The sequence below is a fragment of the Triturus cristatus genome, chromosome 4_1 (assembly GCF_964204655.1).
Source record: "Triturus cristatus chromosome 4_1, aTriCri1.1, whole genome shotgun sequence".
NCBI lineage: Eukaryota > Metazoa > Chordata > Amphibia > Caudata > Salamandridae > Triturus > Triturus cristatus.
Genome location: NC_140585.1, coordinates 754,762,009 through 754,789,022, shown reverse-complemented (window position 1 = coordinate 754,789,022; position 27,014 = coordinate 754,762,009). Strand labels below are relative to the sequence as shown.

General features: G+C 47.4%; 1 protein-coding gene across 1 annotated transcript in view; it reads right to left on the bottom strand.

The window, feature by feature from the left end:
- The window catches only part of LOC146855485 (sodium-coupled monocarboxylate transporter 1-like), a 425,617-nt gene that overhangs the window by 250,443 nt on the left and 148,160 nt on the right, over window positions 1-27,014 (bottom strand). The window contains exon 5 of the mRNA XM_085651146.1: window positions 14,891-15,045. Coding sequence (XP_085507272.1) covers window positions 14,891-15,045 — 155 coding nt within the window. The remainder of the gene's footprint in view (window positions 1-14,890; window positions 15,046-27,014) is intronic.

The following is a 27,014-nucleotide window of genomic DNA, read 5'->3' as shown; positions in this document are numbered from 1 at the left end:
CAAAATGACTATCCAGATTATCAGCGATACACATGAAATAGCCTAGAGAGGGAAGTTGGCTTACCCCTTATTGAGGTTCCTGTAGATCAAGAGGGTCCTTATGTACAGAGTCAAGTATTAGGGAAAGACAGAAAGTTCCTACTTGATACAGGGGCAAGCAGAACAACTATAAGTCACGACGAAGTCCCAGGGGCACCCCTCTCAGGCTCACAAAATATTTCCCTTGGTTTCTCAGGAAAGCCTACTATTAACGAAGTATCGCAACCGCTTGCATTTACAGTTGGTCCATTGACACGGACTACAGATCTATTGCTTACAAAATCATGCCCAGAAAACTTGTTAGGTATTAAAACATTGAAAGCTCTAGGAGCTATAATATGTTGTTCTCCGGACGGAGTACGACTATTTTTGCATGACTTTAAAGGTCACTACGTGTCAAGAGACATGGATCACCGGTTACAGAATCTACCTGCACATTTATGGGCACAAGGCCCCACTGATGTAGGTTGTATGCACATTACACCATATCGAGTCACACTCAAAGCAGGAGTGGTATTACCACGAATGCGACAATACAAATTACCTCCAGATGCTGTAGTGGCTTTACTGCAAATCATTGACGAGCTCATTGCACAAGGAGTGGTTGTAGAAACCGACTCCAATGTATGTAATTCTCCGATCATTCCGATTCTTAAACGAACGGATCCAAAAGCACCCCCAGTATATCGATTAGTTATTGATCTACGCGAATTGAATAAATGCATTGTACCACAATATCCTGTGGTCCCAGATATCTCTTCATTACTGACAGCTATTGATTCAGAAGCAACGTTCTTTATTGTAATTGACCTCAAGAACGCCTTCTTTAGCGTCCCAATCGATCCGGAAAGCCAATATTTGTTCGGATTTAGTTTAAATGGACGAAGTTTTAAATTCGCACGCGCACCTCAAGGATTTACAGAAAGTCCTAGCATCTACAGCCAAGCACTGAAAAGACAACTTGACAGTATCCACATGCCAGTTAACACTGCACTGCTTCAGTATGTCGATGACCTGCCGATCACCGCCCGAAGTGAACCCGAATGTGAAAAAGCATCACTGACGGTTTTACATTTTCTGGCCGACAAGGGGCACAAGGTGTCCCCTTCGAAGCTGCAATTCTGTGCCCAGCAAGTTGTGTACCTAGGGCACTTGCTGTCCAAGGGGGGGAGACAGCTCACACCTGACCGCATCCAGTTAATTGTAAACATGCCACCACCCAAGACCCAAAAGGAGGTACGGGCCTTCATAGGCCTCACTTCGTACTGTAGGCAGTGGATTCCCCAATATGCATTTCTAGCAAAACCACTCATTCAGTTGACAACCCAGGAGGCAGCGACATCGACTGTCCTCCCTTGGACTCCAGAACATTCACAAGCATTTGAAGACTTAAAGAAAGCTTTATGTCAAGCACCTGTTTTAGCGACACCATGTTACAGTAAGCCTTTTACACTCTTTGTTACAGAACGTGAAGGTACTGCTTTGTCAGTACTCACTCAGGAACAAGCAGGATCACACAAACCATGTGCTTACTTTTCTAGCACGTTAGATCCCGTAGCTCAAGCTCTTCCTGCGTGCCTGAAATCAGTCGCAGCGACAGCTCTAGCAATCAGACAAAGCGATTCCATAGTATTAGGACATCAATTGACAGTACAAGTACCACACGCAGTAGAGGTTCTCTTGAACCGGACACAAACACAACACTTGACTATAGCACGACTGACAGGTTACGAACTAACATTGTTTCAGCCACACATAGAAATCAGACGTTGTAGTACATTAAATCCTGCCACACTTTTGCCATTAAGTGGAACAGACCCACTGGCACATGATTGTATTGAAGTTATTACTATTACGACGAAACCCAGACAAGACTTGACAGATGTCCCATTACCAGACCCAGACCTGACATTTTATGTAGATGGTTTATGTATGAGAACAAGTACAGGAGAGTTAGTGGCCGCTTATGCAGTCACGACAGACACCGAAGTCATTGAAACAAATTGTATTGACACATTATCAGCTCAAGCAGCAGAACTTATTGCTCTGACACAAGCCTGTATTCAAGCCAAGAATAGAAAAGTTAACATATACACAGATTCACGTTATGCATTCGGAGTTGTACACGACTTCGGAGTCCTTTGGCGAGAGAGAGGTTATTTGACTTCTCACGGTGCCAACATTCAACACGGTCCCCTCATTCAAGCTTTGTTAGATGCAATACATCTCCCTACTGCGATATCTATCATGAAGTGCAAAGCCCATACAAAAGTCACCGATATTATTTCCCAGGGTAACGACCTAGCAGACTGAACAGCTAAGCAAACAGCACAGAATAGGAATCATGCAACTGACTTGACAAAGACAATAGTTCCGACATCTACACACTGCATGACAGTTAGGGATCCCGCCCTTGATGTAATTGACATACAGACACATGCTACACCAGAGGAAATAAAGAAATGGACTGAATTAGGAGGGATCCAAACAGATCAGGGATGGATGACGAAGGGAAAATATATATGGTTTCTCCCCGACTCAATGGTTCAAGTTATCATTAACACAATACATAGTCCAGCACATCTAGGAGAAAAAGCTATGTTAGACAGTATTCAACACATTTGGTTCAACAAACACTTACGAGCTGCAGCCAAACAGAAAGTCCGAACTTGTATGATTTGTTGTCAGTTCAATCCAGGTAAAGGCATACCTGTAGAGCAGGGTGGATTTCAACCTCCCGATCACCCTTTTGAAGTCCTCCAGATGGATTATATCCAGATGGAACGATGTCAAGGATTCAAATATGTCCTCGTAGTTGTATGCGCTCTTTCCCGTTGGACAGAGGCATATCCCGTCTCAGATTACACTGCCCCGACTACTGCCAAACAATTAGTTCGTGAATTCTTCCCACGGTATGGTTTGCCCCGTATCGTGTACTCAGATAATGGCCAGCCGTTCTCATCCGAGCTAATGAAACACATTTCACTCTTATTAGGCTATCAATGGAAATTCCACTGTGTCCGACATCCCGAGGCAGCAGGTCTCGTGGAACGTCATAATCAGACCCTGAAAATACGACTTTCTAAAATCTGTAGAGAGAAAGGTGTCGACTGGATAGTAGCCTTACCAGTTGCACTCTTTTACATGAGAATGGTAGCACATTCTCGCACAGGGCTATCCCCATACGAGGTGGTCTTCGGTAGGCCACCAAATATGTGGGGGACGCCTATACCTCGTAAAATAACTGATGTTGATTGTAATATGCTGACAGATTACCTTGCTTCCTTGATGTCTGCACTACAATCTTGCCGTTCACAGGTAGCTGCAGCCTTTCCCGACAACACCGAGGAAAGCCCCATGAAGTGGTTCCTGGAGACCTTGTTTTCATACGAAACTTCGACAGGAGGAGCCCGTTGGAGCCTCGCTGGCAAACGCCAAAGCTGGTACTTCTAACAACGAGGACAGCAGTGAAAGTCGAGGGTCGCAAGGGTTGGTTACACTCGAGCCATATCAAGAAATTTCATGGACTACCATCTGATTTGAACTCTCAGCCCTGCCCCCTTCCAGAGACTGATTCAAAACTCCCCCTGGTTGAAAAGACCGAATCACAGGAATACAAACTGAAACTAAGGTCTAGTAAGTCAGACAATTCGATTGTTTAAGTCCTCTCCAAGGTGAATCGGTTGAATTAAGTCTCTGACATGTATCCTCTAGACCGAATTAGAGAGAGAAATAGACAGAAACAGCTCAAGAAATATGCATACTGTAAATCACTTCATAGTCACTGTATAGTGACATTGTTGATTATGTTTTTTCTAAGTCTTTTTATTATTGCTGCAAGTATACTGTTGCACATGTACTATCCTATTTTCAAGCGTGCTCATTCTGCTTACAATGTTACTGCCGAACATTCTTTTAGTGAACTACCTCCACATGAGTTGTCCTATAGATTTGCGCTGCGCAACAACACATTCATTAGTATGTTACATCATTCCCATCAGACCAGCAACGCTACAAATTGTTGGATATGTGGCCGACTTCCTCCCTATCAGAAATACAAAGGAGTTCTGCCTCTCTTTCCGTACCCGTTCACACACAATGGTTCCTGTGGAGCATGGTTTAGTTTGATTAACTCTTTAGATTCAAACACTGTAGTTTACCAGAGCAACTGGGTAAGGGGAAACCTGAACTTAGTTTTGCTTAAAGCCTGTTATCCTAACAAGGAGGGACTTCCCAAAAGAACAGGAACTGACCTAGAAAATGAAGTATATGGATTAGGTAATTTTACACTTAACCTCATGATTCTGAATGTTGAATCTGAAGCTGCACTAGTCTTGCCTGCTATGTCAGTATTTCCAGTCAAAGGTGAATTATGTGTAAGAAAGAATGGTTCAGTACACCTGGGTCATAGTAAATGTACTACTGTGATCAAATTCAGTGATAAAGGCAAGTCTACATTTAGAGCTTCCCGTCATTCCTACTTCATATGTGGTCATACTGCATATATACGCCTACCCCTAGATTGGGATGGTACCTGTTACATTGCATTCCTTCTGCCACCTGTTTTCCTAGCCCCTCCTGATTATCATAGAAACACTAATCTAGTACACCATAGACCCCAGAGAGATATCCCGATTGTTGACTACACTGAAACAGCATGGGAACAATATACAGACTTCAATAAAGGTCTCTTTCCTTACATAGGTGTGGTCTCAAATAGTAAACTGATACGTAGATTAACCAGAACCCTTGAAGCAGTAGTGAATGAAACTACCTCTGCCCTAGGCAACTTAACAGAGGAGCAGTCTGCGATGCGGATTGTTGTTCTCCAAAATCGTCTTGTCCTTGACGTCATCCTAGCCGATAGGGGCGGAGCCTGTAGGGTCATCGGATCAAGTTGCTGTGTTTTCATCCCAGAAAACGCGCCATCCGTATATAAAGCCATAACTCGTCTTCACAAGATTGCAAACCAGATACATCAGAATCCAGGCACCTGGACATGGTCCGGTTGGTACTGGAGCGTGTTGTCAGCCTGGGGATGGAAAGTCCTATCCTTCCTAGGTATTGGCCTTCTAATAGTATTCAGTTGTTGCCTGTGTCTACAATGTGGACCAGCGATTTGCGGCCTGTGTGCCACATCATGTATTCCACGTTCAAGTTTTCATTCAAAATCACGGAAGAAGAAAGAAGAGCAAATGATGTTACATGAACAGATTGATGGATTCCTGAAGATCGATATTTCATGAAGGGTCCGTAGGGGACAAGGAGGGAATGAGGAAATATGAATTTTTATGATCAATTGTGTCCCCTATCTAGACCCCAACGGCTCCATGTACATGCTACAAGTACATGTATGTTCCCTCCACTTCAAGCTATGAAGACGCAAATACAATTGTGTCCAACGTTAATATGTCCTCTTTCAGATCTGCCATGAATGGGTCAGATATTCCGTTCCTAAGTATGCCTTGCCACCGTCTTTATATGGTATACTTTTCACGTTTTCCAGCTCTGGCAAGTTAGGCCCTGAATTCTGCCATCGAGCTTTTCCTGCTTCTGCCTCTGAATGCTCCAGCCTGGACCTGCATCTGTATCCATGAACTTTGTCTTACTTCCTGCGCGGCTAACGGTGCCTAGCCCGGCCTGTTGCCTGCCAAAACTGTATTCAGCCTTCAAGTTATCTGCTCCGCTCCTCGAGAAATGCATTCCTGTCTAGTAGCTTAGGTAAACATCCCTCCAGCTGCAAAGCAAAGGGCCCGGCCTTACTGTCTCCGTGCAAGTAATTCATGACTTTCGTTACCATGGTAGGCCCATGCCCCCTCGCATCTCATGTAGACACTTAGACGCTTGTACACGCACTAGCAGCCAGTATAGAATAGACTCTGTCCGAAAGACCTTTCCTTCCAGATAATATAGTTCCTTAAACACAAGATATTAGATACGATTTGGGATTAGGTTGTCCTGACATCCCAGACTTCTGTCTCCTCATGTAGGGCTAAATGTCAAGTTCCCTTCACCCTCTAGTTACACGTCAATCACACGTCATGCGGCTGCGCGCGCATCTCTGCCATGTATTTCTGCTGACTTTGCAGGATTCTCTTATGGATCCACCCACTTGTGTCATCATCATAATGACGTTTCTAGTATACGCCTTTATGCACGCCTATTGTAACGCCTTTTTATTACGTATGTGTATTCTTATCTCTCTTCTCAACTGTAACGCCTCCTGCATCTGTCTTTACTGTAATGCATTTAATATAAATATGATAACCTGTCAATAATGGATTGCTGATCCCTTCCTGAACCTTCGTAGTGACGGAACTCGATTGCCTGGTTCGAACCATCATTCCTTTGTAAGGAATAAATTCCCTTTTATAACCTCAAATACCACGGATTCTGCCTCTTATTTTTACTGAGTTATTCTTATTGAATTTTACCGCATAAATTAAGTCTAGGTAATTTAAATTTACCACAGTAGCATCACCCTACGCTTTCTCACCCACCCATAGGCTTTCAAGTATATTGCTCTTGATTTCTCCATACCGGATAGTTCCTTGGGGATTGGATACCTGGTAGGTAGTTTGCAATTCTCCTGAAAGTAAGGGTCCCAAGTATGGACTCAATCTGTTGGCAGGTCAAGCAGCTGCCTGGGCCAGGTGTTAACAAAATGATTAAAGAAAAGGTCAGGGCCCTCCTCTCAACGTATTTCTGTAGGACCACCGACGGCAAGGCAGTACGAGCTCTTTGCTGACCCAGTACATACGCCAACCTGCCCATTGCTGTGTCCTGGGATTGTGTTGAGTGGTCAAAGCTTTATGAAGGGTCTCTCTTCCCCCTGCATAATCGCACACCTCCCCCGACAAGACTGATTATATGACTGATGGTAGTGGGGTAGGGTGGGGGGAGAGTTTTGGGGGGGAAGGGTGGGAGGGCATTTGTTTATTTGTTCTTCTTGTTTTTTTAGTCAAATATAATTGATAGCCACATAAAGACGATGACAACCTCCGCATTGTAGTTTAGCAGCTCCTCCAAAGCACCGCCAGCTGCAAGCTTCATCCTCAAAACACCTGGACTGCGCATCGCAAGCCTTGTTGACGGGATCTTTAGCGACTGCATAACAGGACCTCACACCACAGCCTTGCCGCATCTCGTACTCAATGAATTCCTTTGACTATGCAATGCTTTTCCGCCTCGGATCCACTCAACGCTATGCAACCAAGATTTAACTACTTTGTTCAGCAGGCCTAACTACTTGGTTCAGCCAGCCAAACTGGGTCCCTGACGCCAGTCCATGCCCCATCGCTGTCAGCCTGAACTTGTAACTTTGTCCTAATCAGGCGCAATCAGATATCCCTTGTTGGCTCCTTGTGCTTTTTGTCACTATTTTGCCCTAAACCTTTCAAATTCAATATCTTCGGTTTCCTTGACAGGATTTTTGTCGTTTTGGTCTTGTTTTATTTATAAAACATTACTCTATTTTTTGAAACCTGGTGTGGGGTCTTTTTGTGTGGTGTTGTCACTGTTTTTACTGTTTGAAGTGTTGTACAAATACTTTACACATTTCCTCTGACTTTAGCCTGAATGCTCTGTGCCAAGCTACCAGAGGGTTATGTTATGTTATGTTAGGTATTCTTGTAAAGCGTACAGCTGCCCCAGCGAAGAGGCGTCCCGGCGCTAGCAGCAATGTCGGCAGGGAGCTAGGGGCTAGACCGTGAGGAACAGGTAGGTCTTGACGGCCCTACGAAAGGGTAGCAGACAGTCTAGGCAGCTGATCTGAATAGGGAGAGAGTTCCACAGCTTAGCGACCAGGTACCGAAAGGACCGGCCCCCCGCTCTGAGGCGTTTTACCCAGGGGACCGTTGCCAAAAATTGCTCAGCAGAGCGTAACTGGCGGGTGGAAACAGTAGATTAGACAAAATCTCAGGGGATGAAAGCTTTAGAATTTTGACGGTCAGGCATAGTGCTTTGAATTCTATCCTTTTTGACATGGGTAGCCAGTGTAGGCAACGCAAAGCACCTGTCGTGGAACAAGTACTGGGGATCCTCAGCAGGACTCGGGCGGCTGCATTCTGGACTTGCTGGAGACGAGTCACTTCCGCCTTGTTGGCTCCTAACATGAGTGCGTTGGAGTAGTCTAATCTGGACAAGATAGTCGCTTCGACTATCAACTGGCGCGTGGGAGGGTCAAAGAAACCCAACATGGGCCTCAGGCCCCGGAGAAGACCAAAGCAGGTACCAGCAACCTTCTTGGTGTGCTCCTGGAATCCAAGAGTGGAGTCAAACCAAATCCCTAGATTTTTCACTGCCGACTTAGGGGTGGGGGTGCTGCCCAAGGAAGCCGGCCACCATTGCGTGCTCCAGAGCCCCTTATCTTTCCCCACCAACAGCACTTCTGACTTGTAGCCGTTAAGTTGATGGCAGTTGGCGGTCATCCGGTGCGCGACCGCCGCAAGGCCGCTCCGAAACTGTGAGGCGCCCCGCGTAGGATCATCAGAGAGAGCCGCCACTAGCTGCATGTCGTCAGCATACGAAACCATGGTCAAACCATGGTCCTTCGCCACCGCCGCCAGGGGTTGAACATAGAGGTTAAACAGAACAGGGCTCAATGCCGAGCCCTGGGGAACCCCCTGCTTGATGGAATGAGCGTGGGAGAGAAAGGTGGGGGCAGTGACCTGGAATGTTCTGTCAGATAGAAAAGATCGAAACCAATCCAGGGCAAGACCAACCACCCCCGCCTCCTTTAGGTGACGCAAGAGGATCAGATGGGAGACCGTATCACCGGCTTGGAGGTTATTATGCGGGAGCGCTCCGGTTCTTATGTTTTCGTGAAGTGCGGAGAGAGTGGGTGTGGCTCGGTGCGCACGACATGCGACAAGATAGTCACATGTGTAGTCGCCGTAAAGGAGACAGGCCTAGTGATAAATGAAGGGGCCATCTTACAGAATTTGTGTAGATCTGCGTACATTCAACTGTGTTGTAGTCGGTTGCTGTCAAAAGCTATCTAAGGTGAAGAGTTATATGACTCACGTCTTTGAGAGTGAAGTCTGATGGTTTTGTCTATAAAGGTGACATATATTATAATATGTCATGTAGTCAAAAAGCCGTCATGATGTCACGACGTGGGTGCATGTAAAGGGACCAGGATGCTAATAGACCTGCAGAAGAAGCAACTTATCCTGGGAGGGATAAAGAGCCTCTCTGAAGTAGCCTGAATTTTGGTGCACTAAAATATTTGCATAACATTGCACAATTTAAGCATGTAAGCTGTGATTTATTCATAGTTTCTGGTTTCACTATGTACAAATCAGCCACTAAATGGATATCTATTTGTCTTTCCTTAAGCTATTTATTTGTTTACCTCTTTGTGTTTTTTCCTGCAGTCTTTTATGTCGTCTGAACTCAACCAGAAGAAATTGAAGGTGCTTTTCTCAGCGGCGGCTGGCAATATAAAAATATGGAGAGGCGTCATGCGTCCAACTCACCTGCCCAGTGCCGCACTCCCGGCGATGGTGGTGTGACTAATATGATGTCCACAAGCAGAAAAGGGAAGGACTTCCCTTCCTGCCCAGTTGAACGGGAATCCTGACCAATCCTGGAGCTGTTCTCATTATTAGAGCAGCTCCATTATTATTCGGAGCAGGCTAACCCAGTGCTCATTTTGAGGCTGAGAGCCTGTGCCAGCAGTCCCCTCGACTGTTTCACTGCCCGGGGATTGCTGGGTGTACAGTGCACATGTCGGGCTGGCCGTATGTAGCCAGCAGGACAACCCGACATGCTCACTGGTAAGGGCAGTAGTAATCCTGCAATAGCAGGATTCAGCCCCGCCCCCCTGCGATACGCTCACGCTGTAAACAACGCAAGCTGGAGGCAAAATGCAATGCCATTACTATGCCATTTTATTTATTAGTGTTTACTTGCTGTGCTCACAGCAGGAGGGGCGATGCTCTTCCGTCACTAAGGAGGAGCCACCCCTGCTTTACATGAGCACCAGTTAATTGACACAAGGACACCCTCATTTTTGTAGTATTTTTAGGTACAAGGAGATTAAGTGATTTGTCAAAAACCACAGGATGCTGAGCCAACGCCGAGACCTGAACTTGTTTTTCCAGTTCCATTCTTGCCAGCTGTGGCCATACCGCCACAACATGTTAAGTGAAGTGGGAGCATTAAATCTAACTCTGCCCAACACTGCCTCTGAGCCGAACTCCTAGCCCAATCTAAGCTAGGACATTTGTTCAAAGATTGACTAGAAACCATGGTATTCATTGAAGGGTTACTACAGTGTTTCAACTTCAGTGCGCTAGACTTGGAAATGCAGGCATCGTTTAAAAAAGTGCTTCTGCTATTGTCACTTCGAATTTTCTGTGTTTAATACAGTTTTTTTGTCAAATGTGTATGTGTTAAAACACTTTTATGGGGGGACAGGAGAGGAGCATCTCATAGTGGATTGGAAGCCCTCTCGTTGAACATCTCTAGGCACTTCTCCATGTAGAGTAACTTTTTACTGAAACAACTCGAAACGCACCATGAATCTACAGTACAATAGTGTTGTGATTATCTCCTTTAGTTAGTAGATGTTGCTTTGCTCTGGTGCCAAGACGGCAATATTATATACATACAGTAGCAACCTGTGGTCTTCCGTAAAGTTGTGAATGAGACACGCCTCATGATCTCTCACTCAATCACACCAGTCTATCAGAAAGATGATGATATCTGTTCACAGCAGTTTTGACCCTGGCTCTAGATGCAAAAAAAAATGTCTTTGCACCCAAAAGTGGAAGCACCAACACCCCTGTGGAGAATGGATCACCCTGTCCCCATCCCCCAAACGCCCATAGCCCTGCAATACCAACTCCTAGTGCACAAAGCATATCAAGGCATCCTGTGGCACCATGATCTCCTGGGCCACAGAAGCGAGGAGTCGCTGCAGCCCGGGAGCCACGTCGGAGAAAAGTACATGGGAATCAACGAAAGTACAGCATGCAGTTCTAAATGCACTGCATGGTAAACCTACTGTTAAGTGGATTTTAAAAGTAAACAGGCCCCCTCAGAAAACAGTGTTTGACATTTGACTTCGGTCTTTGAATGCACAGCAAATGCACAGCACATGTGAAGATATAAGAACACAATTTACATGTCTGTTTACAGAAACAGAGCTCAGAGCAAGTTAAAAATGAGCACTCATGTGAAGTGCTCCTCAACAAATAAAAAAGTAGTTCATAAATGGGAGCAGTGGATGGATAGTAGTAATTGGTCCATGCTCTCGGGGACGACTGAGCACAGGAAGAAGCATGACGCATGCATGCCATGGACAAATGGGGAGAAAGAATATGAGAGCGAAGATGGAGCCAGCAAATGGGAAAACTATGGACGGGCTGAAGCCCACATATTGAATGCAGCTGTCTCTTTGAGACAGCACATGCACTGCGTAGCCAAGACCTAAAACGGGGAATGAATGGAAGGGTCAGGGAGAAATGGATCAGGGGACGGAAAGTGAGGAAAGACCCCCCCACCCCCTTTTAAAGAAGAGGGGAAAACAGAAGGCTTAAGGGGGAGTCCTCCTTTTTAAAAGAGCAAAGAAAAACAACCTAAAGGCTTTTACCAGGTTAGTTTTGTCACCCTGGTGAAACCCATTTTTGATACAGCAAGATTAAGCCAACAAAAACATTTCATCAGAACCACTTTCTTCAAAACATGTACAGCCCTGCCTGGCACTTCCATATGCACAGGACTCTGCACCTACGTTAATAAAGGAGCTGGGGTATGCTCAGTTTTAGGGGCAAAACTATAAATTGAGCAATCCAGTAACAGTCCTTTTAGGGGATTGGTGACCACAATTACGACATCAGCATAGCTTTTTATGACTCTTCTGCCTATTTTCAGACTCTGAATGCATTATTTATCCTTTTATTCCCTTTCTTTTACGGGTATAATTTGGGCCAATTTAGTTTTCATCCTGTGGCAGCAATGCAAATGCTCCTAACTTTGGCTAGGATCTGAAAATCTGACAAACTAGACTTTAAATTAAGATATTGGTGCAGCAAATCTCTGATAACCCCAATAACTTTTCCAACTCATCTAATACATCTGGATGCTTCTTGCTTTTTATGCTATTTGATGTGCAAGTGTACGGTGGCTCAGACACAAGGCTTATCCTTGTCCTAAGAGCATCCAGGTAGATTTTCTTATACTACATGAAGATTACATTGTTCATTTTCTCTGTCCCTAATGTTTCTTATCTACTGTATTTACACACTGTTAAGTAAATGGATTAGGTGCACTGATTTCTAATACTTGGAATGAGACAAGGAAATACAGGTACTACAAGTTAACAGTCACGGCTGGCATGACTCGTGGGTGGGGGGGTTGGAGGGTCGCACGGGGAGTGTGCCGCATGCAGGGTGTTAATTTTAAATACATTAAAAAAATGTAACTTACCTTTGTGGCCCAGTCTGATCCCGCGCCGTCCTGCGTCCTCTCCTCCACACAGGAAGCAGGCAGCCTCCCTCCCCTCCCCTGAGCCAATCACAACTCTGCAATGACAGTGTTGGTATTGATTGCCTGGGACACCGACCACACAGGCGTCTATGGGGAAACCATTTTCTCCATGTAGGCTGCATGCAGCCCACATGGAGAAAAGGGCAAAGTGTGTATGACTGGTTTGGTTGACCGTGGGGCTGACTAAACAGTCAGCACCCACAACAGTGGGCAAGCCAGTCCTCCCCTGACCAGGATCAGGGCCGCCCACCTGCCTGCCCGCAACCAAACCCTTCTGCTCTCTCGCAGTGCAAGAAGCAGAAACATAAAATGGTATTTGTAATACCATTTTATGTTTCTGCTTCTCACACTGCGAGAAAGCAGTGTGGCAACACTCCTCAGCCCACTTGGAGGAGCCGCCCCAGCAGGAGTTCAACAGTAGTTTTATACTTTCAAACTATATAGATAGTCTTCCACCAAAAGTATTGCAGCAGTGCTGAGAATGACCGGCAGTCTCCTGCAAAAACATAATTTCCATGGGATTCTAATTTCCTAGCCTTGCGAAACATTTATATGCAGCGGCTCAACTTAGAACAAGCACAGTGATCAAAAATAGAATCCTACAAAACATGGTCAATTATGCATCATGCAGTGATTACCAGACAGTTGTGGGACTTGGCTAGACAAAAAAATGAAGGTCGCCCAATGTGTATCTCAGCACACCAGTGGGGATCACCTTCCAATAACTAAAAAAGCTAGCACAGACGCTAGACCCACCTCTTTCCTATCCCCAAAAACACTGATACACTTTAATAATGATTTCGCCCCAGCATTGAAGGGAAGCCTTTGTCACAAGTGGAGAGAGGGAACATGCAGAATGGTTTCACCTCTATTATGCATTCTGCCAAATCCTTAACAAAATGCAAAACAGACTATCAAGTTGGGACCAACACTTTTGAGTCATCAAACTCTGACACTGAGTTCTCAAATCCCAAATTAAAAGTGTAGTCACAAAGGAAAAATACCCCCTTCAAAGCTATGATCTCATAGCTAGTTCAGCCTTGAGATAAAAACCACAATTTACACTCTCCACATGAACTTACTGCCCACATCTACATGAGCCCATATCAATAAGTGGGAGAAAAAATTGAGTAGAACCAGGAATGTGAGATCTTGACAAAGATCATGCACAAAAGCTTGGTATGTCTTAGGAGTCCAGAAGCTCACTATACACTTTTTTATGCTGGCAGAACTCACTTATGAGACTCTGTCTCATGTACCACACAGCCAGTGTTGTATGCGGATGTAGTGGGGGTGGAAATATCCCGCCCATATTTTGTGGACAAGCCGCTAATAAGAAACCTCAGGGGAGACAGAGCAACAGCACTGAATGGGGTAGAGGATGTAGTCTAACGGCTAGAGCGGCCGACCTCGAAGCTGGGGAACCAGGTTGGAGTCTCAGCAGGGACGCTCACCAACCTGTGATTCTGGGCAAATCACTTAATGTCCCCGTGCCTAAAAAATGTTATGTGTCCGTGTGTAACGCAACTGATGCTCTTGTAAAGTGCTCTGATTCCTTCGGGTTGAGTTTGCGCTATATATAACTCCAGAAAAAAGTGATATTGAAGTACTTCATGCCTGTGGAGACTGAGGTTACGGTGCTGTGAAAGAGGCAAGATGGGTATGAGTGCAAATCTAATTTCGATTAACATATAATATGGCAATGTTTGGGGTTGGCAAAATTAGCAATAGCTTTTCAAAGTAAAAAACAAGAATCCCCTTCTTGGACTCAGCGGCATGACAGAATTTGCACAATTGACTTGTAGCTTGGCATGCATGACCATAATCCTAACCAGGCACATTCTCTTTTGTATGAGACGCGGAAGCTGACATGTGACTACATGCCTCCTAAATGCTGCATGTCACCCTTGATGGAGGGAAATGGAGTCGTTCTCATAACACACAGGGCTGGGGACATTCAGGGGCGTGAAGCCGTGAACCAGGACATAGGTGATATGACGCCAGAGGAAAACCTGGGAAGCTTCCTTGTATAGGTGACCATCGCAAATTGAAGTCAGAGGTCCATATATGGAAGGTGGGTAGATGGTGGAGATTCGTTGAGTACTCCGTGCGCACAAGGTTCCGCTGTTCATTAATAATGCCTTGAATTCAATAAAAATATTTTTGAAGAAAAAAAACATGCATCTAGAGGTTGCCCATTTTTGCCAATATGATGGAATGTGCTTAATATTTTCAGTAATATAGGAAGAATTTCCACTGAGTATTAACACAGATATGTATATGGATAGATTTTCAAATGCACCATAAAATGTAAAAGGTTAATACAGCAAAACATGAAACAAGAAACAAAACTTACTCCCAGAAAACTAATCTTCCTCCTTTATAGGAATCATCTAAAATAGGACCAATGCCACCTTTAATAATCACAGTCCTTGCAATGATAGATGCAAACCCAGCAATCATAAATCCTATTTGGAACACGTCAGTCCAGATTACTGCTTTTAGACCCCCCTGTTGGAAATAAATTGCAGCCATTAGACAACACGAATTTTCGACACTGTGTATCTAAAGCAAACGCCATGACAGATAAAAGTGAAACCATCTGGGCAACATATGAAATATGACTACTTCCAAAAATAAAAAAGTACTCTGATTAGATACATAATAGCATAGATAGCTACACATTTACTTATTATATTAAGAAGTGACAATGTTTTACACAACTCAAACCCCTGATTTAAAGTTTGGTGATAGAAAGTAGTGAGTGAACCTTCTAACTAACCATGTCATTTCATTCAACTATGTCCATATTACACATAATGCCCTGGGGGCACAAAGAGCATTTGCACCCACTTTGTTCATGGCACGGGCAATTTAATAATACAGACAGGGTCTTACACCTTTGTGCTGCCCCTTCAGTAACATGGACCCAAAAGTGCAAAATGTGAACAGGGCAGTCACAAGTGGGCATTTTTATTTTGCATAGGTAATGGCCCATTGCAAATAATGGGAACGCCTTTGCATTTGTGCCCACGTTATCTTAAAATGTGGGCACAAGGACATATAACCTCTTGGGGTGTATATATGTTTGTGAAACATATGAGGTGGTGATGCACAGTCTGCACACCCTGAGTATGCAGATTAGGTGAGAGCACTAGGTTCCAAGGACACCCCCAAGTATCCTACAACAAGCAGGTGCAGTCCCAGACTGCTGGCTTATTTACAAGCCCCTTGCGCCACTGGTGCGTCACTTTTTATATTGGAAAAAGTGACATACCGGCAGCGAAGAGGCTTGTAAACAAAACCCCTGCATGTGTCTGCAGGGGTATTCCTGCTCCTCTTAAAGCCTGTGCTGGGAACAGTACATTTGTTCTGTAATCAGGCACATTGTCCCAGCCAATGATGGGTGCACCGAGTTAAGGGTATACCTGAACTCAAACAGCTACAATGGGCCCAATATGCAATTATGTGCTTGACTGGTGGGTGAGCAATAGCGGGCACTGCATCAGATAAAGCAGTGGTTGGTTTGTTTCAGGCCCTGCATGTGTCCTTCCTAAAACCATCTTAACCGTCTGTGCTGTTTATATGCGAAGTAACTTTGCTGTCAGGTGAAACTGCGACTTGCTTGCTTGCTTTTGGTAGTTTCCAGTATTATAGGTTAGGAGTACTGCAACTATCCAGCTCTCCATAAGTCTTGAAAAATTTGTGAACTGAAAAAAGTTGTGAATCAGCAACCAAGCATGCTTTAGAGGTGCAGACTTTGTTGTGACTTGGGCACATATATAATGCCAAAACAAGGCACAGGAGAACTGGGAGCGGCAAAAGGGGCAGGCAAAGACCCATATGGGGTATTTGAACATGTCGGAAAAGTCAAGGTGTAAAAAAAACAGAGGGCCTCATTTATGGGTTTTTTGCCGTAAGACTGCGCAGCAGGCCCTGCTGCTGTGCTGCCCTAGGGCAAAAGAAAAGGGCTGGAATATGCTGTATCTATTAGATACGTCGCATTCCTGTCCTTTTCCCCTGCGCCGGCGCACAATGGGCTGCTGTATGCCAACGCATGCACCTTTGCATCATGGCGAACCTTGACCTGTTCTCAGGCCAGGATGCTCCCCCCACCGCTCCAGCATTCCCTGCTGGTGCTGTGTCCTCTGTCTGCTGCCCCTTGCTGCTGCTGGGAGTTCGAGGCCCTCCTCCACCCGCAGGCTCCCACCTGCGCCTCATCCCTGGTGGCCCAGTGGTGGGCGGTAAGTATTCGGTCTGATCTGCTGCCTGTTTCCTGTATTTGTATTGTATTTGTTGCCTGTTTTCTCTGTGCGCTGCTTTAGTCACTGTTGCCTGTATTTGTTGCCTGTTTTTCTGTGCCCTGCTTAAATAACTGTTGCCTGTGTTTTTGTTGCCTGTTTCCTTTCTGCTGTGCCTTAAGTTCTTCACCGCCCGCTCCCCGCACGCCCCGGATTCCTTTCCCGCCGCTGCGTCCCCTGCGGCCCCGCCCCCGCCTCTCCCATTTGCTTTCCGCCACCCGCCACCCGCCTCCTAGCTGCTCCTCCCTCCCTCCACCCCTTCTTAATGCAGGACGCTGCGCAGCGAGGGTGCGAAACTTGACCTGTTCTCAGGCCAGGACGCTCCCCCCACCCCTCCAGCGTTCCCTGCTGGTGCTGTGTCCTCTGTCTCCTGCCCCTTGCTGCTGCTGGGAGTTCGAGACCCTCCTCCACCCGCAGGCTCCCGCCTGCACCTCATCCCTGGTGGCCCAGTGGTGGGCGGTAAGTGTTCAGTCTGATCTGCTGCCTGTTTCCTGTATTTGTATTGTATTTGTTGCCTGTTTTCTCTGTGCGCTGCTTTAGTCACTGTTGCCTGTATGTGTTGCCTGTTTTTCTGTGCGCTGCTTAAATAACTGTTGCCTGTGTTTTTGTTGCCTGTTTCCTTTCTGCTGTGCCTTAAGTTCTTCGCCGCCCCGCTCCCCGCACTCCCCGCATTCCTTTCCCACCGCTGCATCCCCTGCGGCCCCGCCCCCCTCCTCTCCCATTCGCTTCCCGCCACCCGCCTCCCAGCTGCTCCTCCCTCCCTCCACCCCTTGTTAATGCAGGACGCTGCGCGGCGAGGGTGCGAACCTTGACCTGTTCTCAGGCCAGGACGCTCCCCCAACCGCTCCAGCGTTCCCTGCTGATGCTGTGTCCTCTGTCTGCTGCCCCTTGCTGCTGCTGGGAGTTCGAGGCCCTCCTCCACCCGCAGGCTCCCGCCTGCGCCTCATCCCTGGTGGCCCAGTGGTGGGCGGTAAGTATTCGGTCTGATCTGCTGCCTGTTTCCTGTATGTGTATTGTATTTGTTGCCTGTTTTCTCTGTGTGCTGCTTTAGTCACTGTTGCCTGTATTTGTTGCCTGTTTTTCTGTGCGCTGCTTAAATAACTGTTGCCTGTGTCTTTGTTGCCTGTTTCCTTTCTGCTGTGCCTTAAGTTCTTCGCCGCCCCGCTCCCCGCACTCCCCGCTTTCCTTTCCCGCCGCTGCGTCCCCTGCGGCCCCGCCCCCCTCCTCTCCCATTCGCTTCCCGCCACCCACCTCCCAGCTGCTCCTCCCTCCCTCCACCCCTTCTTAATGCAGGACGCTGCACGGCGAGGGTGCGAATCTTGACCTGTTCTCAGGCCAGGACGCTCCCCCCACCGCTCCAGCATTCCCTGCTGGTGCTGTGTCCTCTATCTGCTACCCCTCGCTACTGCTGGGAGTTCGAGGCCCTCCTCAACCCGCAGGCTCCCGCCTGCACCTCATACCTGGTGGCCCAGTGGTGGGCGGTAAGTATTCGGTCTGATCTGCTGCCTGTTTCCTGTATTTGTATTGTATCTGTTGCCTGTTTTCTCTGTGCGCTGCTTTAGTCACTGTTGCCTGTATGTGTTGCCTGTTTTTCTGTGCGCTGCTTAAATAACTGTTGCCTGTGTTTTTGTTGCCTGTTTCCTATCTGCTGTTCCTTAAGTTCTTCGCCGCCCCGCTCCCCGCACTCCCCGCATTCCTTTTCCACCGCTGCGTCCCCTGCGGCTCCGCCCCCCTCCTCTCCCATTCGCTTCCCGCCACCCGCCTCCCAGCTGCTCCTCCCTCCCTCCACCCCTTGTTAATGCAGGATGCTGCGCGGCGAGGGTGCGAACCTTGACCTGTTCTCAGGCCAGGACGCTCCCCCAACCGCTCCAGCGTTCCCTGCTGATGCTGTGTCCTCTGTCTGCTGCCCCTTGCTGCTGCTGGGAGTTCGAGGCCCTCCTCCACCCGCAGGCTCCCGCCTGCGCCTCATCCCTGGTGGCCCAGTGGTGGACGGTAAGTATTCGGTCTGATCTGCTGCCTGTTTCCTGTATGTGTATTGTATTTGTTGCCTGTTTTCTCTGTGTGCTGCTTTAGTCACTGTTGCCTGTATTTGTTGCCTGTTTTTCTGTGCGCTGCTCAAATAACTGTTGCCTGTGTCTTTGTTGCCTGTTTCCTTTCTGCTGTGCCTTAAGTTCTTCGCCGCCCCGCTCCCCGCACTCCCCGCTTTCCTTTCCCGCCGCTGCGTCCCCTGCGGCCCCGCCCCCCTCCTCTCCCATTCGCTTCCCGCCACCCACCTCCCAGCTGCTCCTCCCTCCCTCCACCCCTTCTTAATGCAGGACGCTGCGCGGCGAGGGTGCGAATCTTGACCTGTTCTCAGGCCAGGACGCTCCCCCCACCGCTCCAGCATTCCCTGCTGGTGCTGTGTCCTCTATCTGCTACCCCTCGCTACTGCTGGGAGTTCGAGGCCCTCCTCAACCCGCAGGCTCCCGCCTGCACCTCATACCTGGTGGCCCAGTGGTGGGCGGTAAGTATTCGGTCTGATCTGCTGCCTGTTTCCTGTATTTGTATTGTATCTGTTGCCTGTTTTCTCTGTGCGCTGCTTTAGTCACTGTTGCCTGTCTTTGTTGCCTGTTTTTCTGTGCGCTGCTTAAATAACTGTTGCCTGTGTTTTTGTTGCCTGTTTCCTTTCTGCTGTGCCTTAAGTTCTTCGCTGCCCCGCTCCCCGCACTCCCCGCATTCCTTTCCCGCCTCTGCGTCCCCTGCGGCTGCCACCCGCCTCCCGCCTCCCAGCTGCTCCTCCCTCCCTCCAACCCTTCTTAATGCAGGACGTGCCAGAGGCAAGCCCGTCTCTGTCCTGTCCGCGCCTGTACCGCGCCCCGCGTCAGAACCCCAGGACCCCGCGCACCCCACCGCACCATACCCAGCCTCAGCTACGACGCCGACTCCCTCCACGCTCTCAACACCAGCCGAGACCAACGCTGCAACCAGGCCGCCCCGAAACGCACCCACGGACCCTTTTCCTGCCGAAGCTGCAGCTTCACCTGCTACAGACCCACCAAACCATCAAGGACCAGACCCAACCCCCTCCGCTGCATACTCCTCAACACCCGCTCTGCACGCAGGCACGCCATCGAGCTCTGGGACCTGCTCGACGCCACTGCCCCGGACGTAGCCTTCCTGATCAAGACGTGGTGGAACATCTCCTCTGCACCAGACATCGCCATTGCCATCCCAGACGGCTGCAAGATCACCCGCAGGGACCGCGCCAACGGCATCGGAGGAGGAATTGCCATCGTCCACAAGTCCATGCTCAAGGTCAGCTCCCACACAGACGACACCCTCAACACCGCCGAACACCTGCACTTCCGGTTCCACACCGACCCCAACACCACCCTCAGAGGAACGCTCGGCTACAGACCCCCCGGACCCTGGGCCCAGTTCAGCGACTCCATCGCCGACCTCGCCAGCACCCACGCACTCGCCTCCACGGACTACATCCTCCTGGGGGACCTGAACTTCCACCTCGAGAACAACAACGATGTCAACTCCACCACGCTGATCGGCATCCTCGCCAACCTCGGCCTCAGACAATTCGTCACTGCACCCACCCACGCCGCTGGCCACACGCTGGACACCGTCTTCTCCACAAGCACCCACGTTGCCTTCGACCACACCACCGAATCCCACTGGACCGACCACCGCTGCATTCATTTCACCGTCAAAAAAAAACCAACCATGCACCACTGCACCCAACAGCTGCCTCGCCACGGCTGGAGCAAAGTCACCGAAGACCAGCTGCTCACCACCCTCTCCCAGAACCCACCCACCGACCCCACCAACCCAGATGCTGCAGCCCGCAACCTCAGACAGTGGATCGACGACTGTGCCAACACCCTCGCCCCACTGAAGAAACCCTCCAACAGCCACACCAGCAAGAGAGCCACCTGGTTCACCGACGAGCTCCTGGCCTCCATGCGTGCATGCCGGAAACTGGAGAAGAAATGGCTCCACGAACGTACACCGGACAACCACGCAGCCCACAAGGACGCCACCCGCAGACACCACCACCTCATCAGATCAGCCAAGCGGTCCTCCTTCAAAGACCGCCTGGATAACAACGCACACGACAGCAAAGAGCTCTTCTGCATCGTTAAAGAACTCTCCATCCCCAGCGCCAACACCAACGACATCCCGCCCTCACAGGAACTGTGCGACTCACTGGCCCTCTTCTTCCAGTGCAAGATCGCTGACATCCACGACAGTTTCAACACCACGACTGACCCGACCACGCCAGACTCCACCACTCCTCCGAACACCAACAACACCAACCGCCTTACCTCCTTGTCCATCGTCAGCGATGACGAGACACGCAAGGTCATGAACTCCATCCACTCAGATTCTCCGACAGACCCGTGCCCACACCACATATTCAACAAGGCAGACGCAGCCATCGCCCCCCAACTACGGAAGGTCATCAACATCTCCTTCGAAACAGCGACATTCCCGGAAAGCTGGAAGCACGCTGAAATCAACGCCCTCCTCAAGAAGCCCAAGGCGGACCCCAAGGACCTCAAGAACTTCCGGCCCATCTCCCTGCTCCCGTTCCCGGCGAAGGTCATCGAGAAAATCGTCAACATGCAACTGACCCGCCACCTCGAAGACACAACATCCTGGACCCGGCCCAATCCGGTTTCAGACGAAACCACAGCACCGAGACTGCCCTCATCGCCGCCACAGACGACATCAGGCGCCAATTAGACAACGGTGAAACATCATCCCTCATCCTCCTGGACCTATCGGCCACCTTCGAAACGGTCTGCCATCGCACTCTAAAACACGCCGGTAGTCAAGAGAAGGCCCTCGGCTGGACCACATCCTTCCTCTCCGGCAAATCCCAGAGCGTCTGCCTCCCACCCTTCTGATCCGAAGCCACCGACATCATTTGCGGCATCCCCCAGGGCTCCTCCCTCAGCCCAACGCTGTTCAACATCTACATGGCCCTCCTATCACAAGTGGCCCACCACCACAACCTCAACATCATCTCCTACGCCGATGACACTCAGCTCATCCTCTCCCTCACCAAGGACCCACGCACCGCCAAAACCAACATCCACGACGGAATGAAGGCCATCGCCGACTGGATGGCCGGCTGAAACTGAACTCGGACAAGATGGAGGTCCTCATCCTCGGACCCAAGCCCTCGGCCTGGGACGACTCCTGGTGGCCGACCACTCTGGGGACAGCACCGACACCCACCGACCACGCACGTAATCTAGGATTCATCCTCGACTCCTCCCTCTCCATGTCCAAACAGGTCAACGCCGTCTCCTCCTCCTGCTACAACACCCTCCGCAGTAGGATCTACAAGTGGATCCCGACCGAAACAAGAAGAACGGTGACACAGGCGCTCGTCAGCAGCAGGCTGGACTACGGCAACGCACTCTACGCCGGAATCCCAGCCAAACACCTACGACGACTACAGCGCATCCAAAATGCCTCCGCCCGACTGATCGTCAACGTCCCCCGCTGCAGCCACATCACCCACCACCTGACAAACCTACACTGGCTCCCCGTCGACAAGAGGATCACCTTCAAACTCCTCACCCACGCACACAAAGCACTCCACAACACCGGACCAGCCTACCTGAACAGCAGACTCAGCTTCCACACCCCCACCCGCCAGCTCCGCTCCGCCAGCCTTGCCCTCGCCGCTGTCCCCCGCATCCAACGAACAACCTCCGGTGGCAGATCCTTCTCCTACCTCGCCGCCAAGACCTGGAACACCCTACCTACCCACCTATAGCAGACCGAACACCTACTCTCCTTCAGAAGACTCCTCAAGACCTGGCTCTTCGAGCAGTAGCGAAACTCCCCCCACCCCTCTCAGCACCTTGAGACCCTCACGGGTGAGTAGCGCACTTTACAAATACTATGATTGATTGATTGATTGATTGGTACAAGGGTGCCTGCGTTGTGGAGATGATTATTTCTGACCGGGAAGGGAAACCTTCCTGTACAAAAACCATCACAAGAGGCTTATTCCTCTTTCTATGACTGCAGCAATATGGAGTCAAGCTATCCTGGCTGATGAGGGGTGAAACCCTGAAACTGGTCCTAGGATGCTTGTTTCCAGTCCAAGGAGGACCTGGCCTGGCAGTTCGAGCTGGACTGCTCCCATTGTGTGCAGGGTCAAGACTGATTTGCCTATGGCTGAGTTCAAACTGGAATGGCATGAGGAGCAAAAACACGATGAATTTAGGCCCAGATCTCTGTACTGGGGTGAATGTATGACATTGTTCTACATTCTGTCCATCAATTGTTCTTTTTGCATTTCTCACCCAACTGGGATGGGCATGCCCAGACGTGGGTCCCGTGCTCTCCATGCCACTGGAGTCAAGCAATACTGGTTGATGAGGGGTCGAACCCCAAAACAGGTCCTAGGATGCTTGTTTCCAGTCCAGGGAAGACCTGGCCTGGCAGTTCGGGCTGGACTGCTCCCATTGTGTGCAGAGTCAAGACTGATTTGCATGTGGCTGGGTTCAAACTGGAATGGCATGGTGAAAAAAAAACGATAGATTAAGGCCCAGATCTCTGTACTGGGGTGAATTTGTGACATTGTTCTACATTCTGTCCATCAATTGTTTTTTTGCAGCAGCAGCAGCAGAATGCAGCACACACAGATAGAGGAAAAACGAGGAGAAATAAAGATATATCTCCTTGTTGTGCCTCCCTTACACCTCCCTTGGAGAGGCGTATGTTTTTGGCACTGCCTCAGACTTACGATTTCTCATAAATCTGGGGCAGTGTCAAAAAGCCATGGATCTTGCTGGGAACACCCCTAGCAACACCTAGGGAATGCCCCTTTCGTGCAGTTTTCTGTGTGAAAGGAACACATATTTATAAAGCAATGAAAATCTTTACAAGGCCTTATAAATATGGAAGTGGCACATTATACCACCGGAACGTCAAAAAAGTGATGTTCCGGCGGTGCAATAGTGCCGGTAGGTCCTCATAAATGAGGCCCAGAGAGTCTATTCATTATAACCTTTCAAACAGGCAATTTTCAGATGATCTGAGATTATTTGAGGCTTGAGTTACCCAACGGGAAATGGGGTGAGTATAGGGGCTCTTGAAGATTTATTTAATTAAACTAAAATCTTACAACTTGGAAATTGCTTTGATTGTAGTGAGAAATGTTTCAATAATACTGCTGTTTTATATGAAATGATCTCCACTTCTAGTGCAATGATATTGAAGGTGTGTTTACTTTATTGTCTATTGCTTCTAGCTATGAAGCACTTAAACTGAGTTAGGGCCTGATGTAGATTTTTGCGGACCGGCTACTCCATCACAACAGTAACGGATATGCCGTCTGCCAAAATATAAATTCCATAGGATATTATGGGATTTATATTTCGGCGGACGAGATATCGTAGCCATTGTGACGAGTAACCCATCTGCCAAAATCAAAATCAGGCCCTCAGTCATTGAATTAGGAGTTCATTTAATGATAGTTTACCCTACAGAGGTTAAACTAAAGTCAAAGTTTATTCCCTCTAAAGGAGACTTCTGCTGAAGAGGAGCTTTTGAAAAGAGAGTTATGTCAGAGATGGAATGGAAATGGAGAAACACTATAGGTAAATGTAGTTGATAAAAGAAGTTTAGTTATAAAGAAAAGAAGATTATTTTGAACCTATGTGCTGACAATTCGATTGTTATAAAAAGTGCTGACATAGATTGAAATTTACAAGCCAGGACTCACTCCGGGAAGGCCTATTGTTTCTGGCATAGGCAATTTGAGAAACTGTCCATTTTTATGGATGCATTTATTTTGTCTTATTTCACGCGTTTATCATCTTACTTAAAAGATGCCTCTATGGTATTTTAAACAATTGAATACCAAACACTGAGAACCAGACATGAGGCTGGTAACCATGGATGTGGCTGCATTATACTTCTACTAATCATGATGATGGTATGAAGGCACGGGACTCTTTTCTAAAGAAAAGATCTGCTTGTTACACCAGTATTCCAGAACGTTATTATCTGTGATCCAATTTGTTATGTTACACAAATATTTTGTTTTTAATAAGGAATTATTTTTAAAGATCTGTGTTTGCTCCATCACTAGCAAATGAAACTGCAGGTTGGCGGAAACAAAACCATGAGCGGCAAAATAGGAAACAAGATTATGTAAAATATGTATTACATGGTTGTGCTATATAGATGATATTGTTCTGATTTGGAATGGTACAGAAATTCTCTTGGACGAGTTGCCTATTTGAATGACAATCCCCACAACATTAGGCGGAGCATAATCGAGGGTAGAGAACAAGTGGCACTGTTAGATGCAGCTGTTGAGCTATCAAATGTCAATGTTGAAACATACATCCATAGAAAACAGAGAGCATCCATTTCCATTTACTCATGCCCCGGCCAGCCGCGCAAAGAAACTGCTTTGGAATTTAAAGAATTTTGAGTTATTTGAGAGAGCAATAAGAAATTGTAGCTTGCAGGACAAATGTATTGGGGAAACAAAGTCAATGAGCAAGAGGTTTGTACAGCGGGATACAAATCTCAAAAGTTAAAATCCTCTCTGAATCAAGTAAAATCCCTCAGTTGGGAGGATTTAATATTTTGGGACAGAAAGTTGATTTTTAGTGATGATGCATGGATTAAAAAACGTCTTGTAATTTAATATAACACTCACTATCAACATATAATGGAAATTATTAACAAACATTGGCAGTTTCTGACTCAATACAAAATTATAACTTTTAAGAAATTACCTAACTTGAAGCTAAATTGTTTGCCAGGTAATTTCAAGTTCCAATACAACCAGCAAGAACTTGTCTTCCATGCAAAATGTGCATTGAGGAAGCTGAAATGTTTTACAAAAAATGTACGACATAACAATATAGAAACACGCTTAAACTTTAACATAGAAATCCCTAATAAAGTGGATGTTAGGAAACATGCTTTTATTACTTGTGCAAAAGTGGGAAATGCTGCCTAATTTCTGCTGAAAGCTCTCATTTCTATTGTTCTCCAACTGCTAGGCCGCACTATTCTTTTATTCTTCTCTATCCCTTTCAGAAAAATAAATGCCTTTCATAAATAGTGATTTAACATTATGTGCTGTTTCATGCAAAATGTATTTCTCTCCTCACCCCATATGACTTCAATGTTTCATTCCATAGAGCAGCTGACTGTCACACAATGGGACATCATACAGCTAAGAGAGTGGGCTCGCAAAAGTTTCCCATGAGAACCTTCATAGATGTAACTTTTTAAACTAATTTGTAGCCACCTCTGAATAACTTAGTGTCAACATGGATGTTTACCGTGGGTATCGAGGACAAAGACAATCGGAATATCTTCCTCCATTGGATGCTGATGATATATTCACCTGTTTTTGCAACATGTTTAGTGGCCTTTCTATATGGTATGTGTTCCGAGCTAGAGAGTCAAGGCATTCTAGGCACTCCTACCCTGCGATGCCCCTTAGCACTTTGTTGTACCAGCTCGAATTACCATTAGCTATTGCTCACTGTAATTTTCTTTGACTTCTCCTTATGTAGATCGAGGAGTCTTTCTGTCTTTATACTGATCATAGCTACTGTTGTGGTTTTTCTCACCCTCTCGCTCATTTAGACATTTTCTACTACAACTGTGCGGAGTACTTGGCTAAGTTTCGAGAACTACCGCTTATGGGTAGTTTGAACCTTTTCTTAGCTGTGGTTGTGTGTCACAGTGTTTCGCGCTGGGATTGGTCGGTTGGTGTACATACGCGCTGTGATTGTTTGGTGGCACAGTGTCACGCTGGGATTGGATCACTAAAGGTGAAACTTGAATTTGGATTTGTTATCAAAAGACTGAAAATATCAACTGGATTATAATTAAGACTCCCAGTGTTCTGTTTTTACGGATTGTTACAGATAAATACAGATAGAAAACTAGGGCCCGATTCACAGTACTAACTTAAGACAAAATCCTAAACTTACTACCATTTTCGTATTCACAGAAGGCACTTACTCATTTCGGTATTCACAGAAGACACTTACTCACTTCGGTATTCACAGAAGTTAGGAGTCCTAACTTTAGGACTCCTAAATGCCTTCTGTGAATACCGAAAGTCTTAAAATTAGGATTTTTCTCAGTTTAGCAGTCCTAAAGTTAGGATTCCTAACTTTACTACCA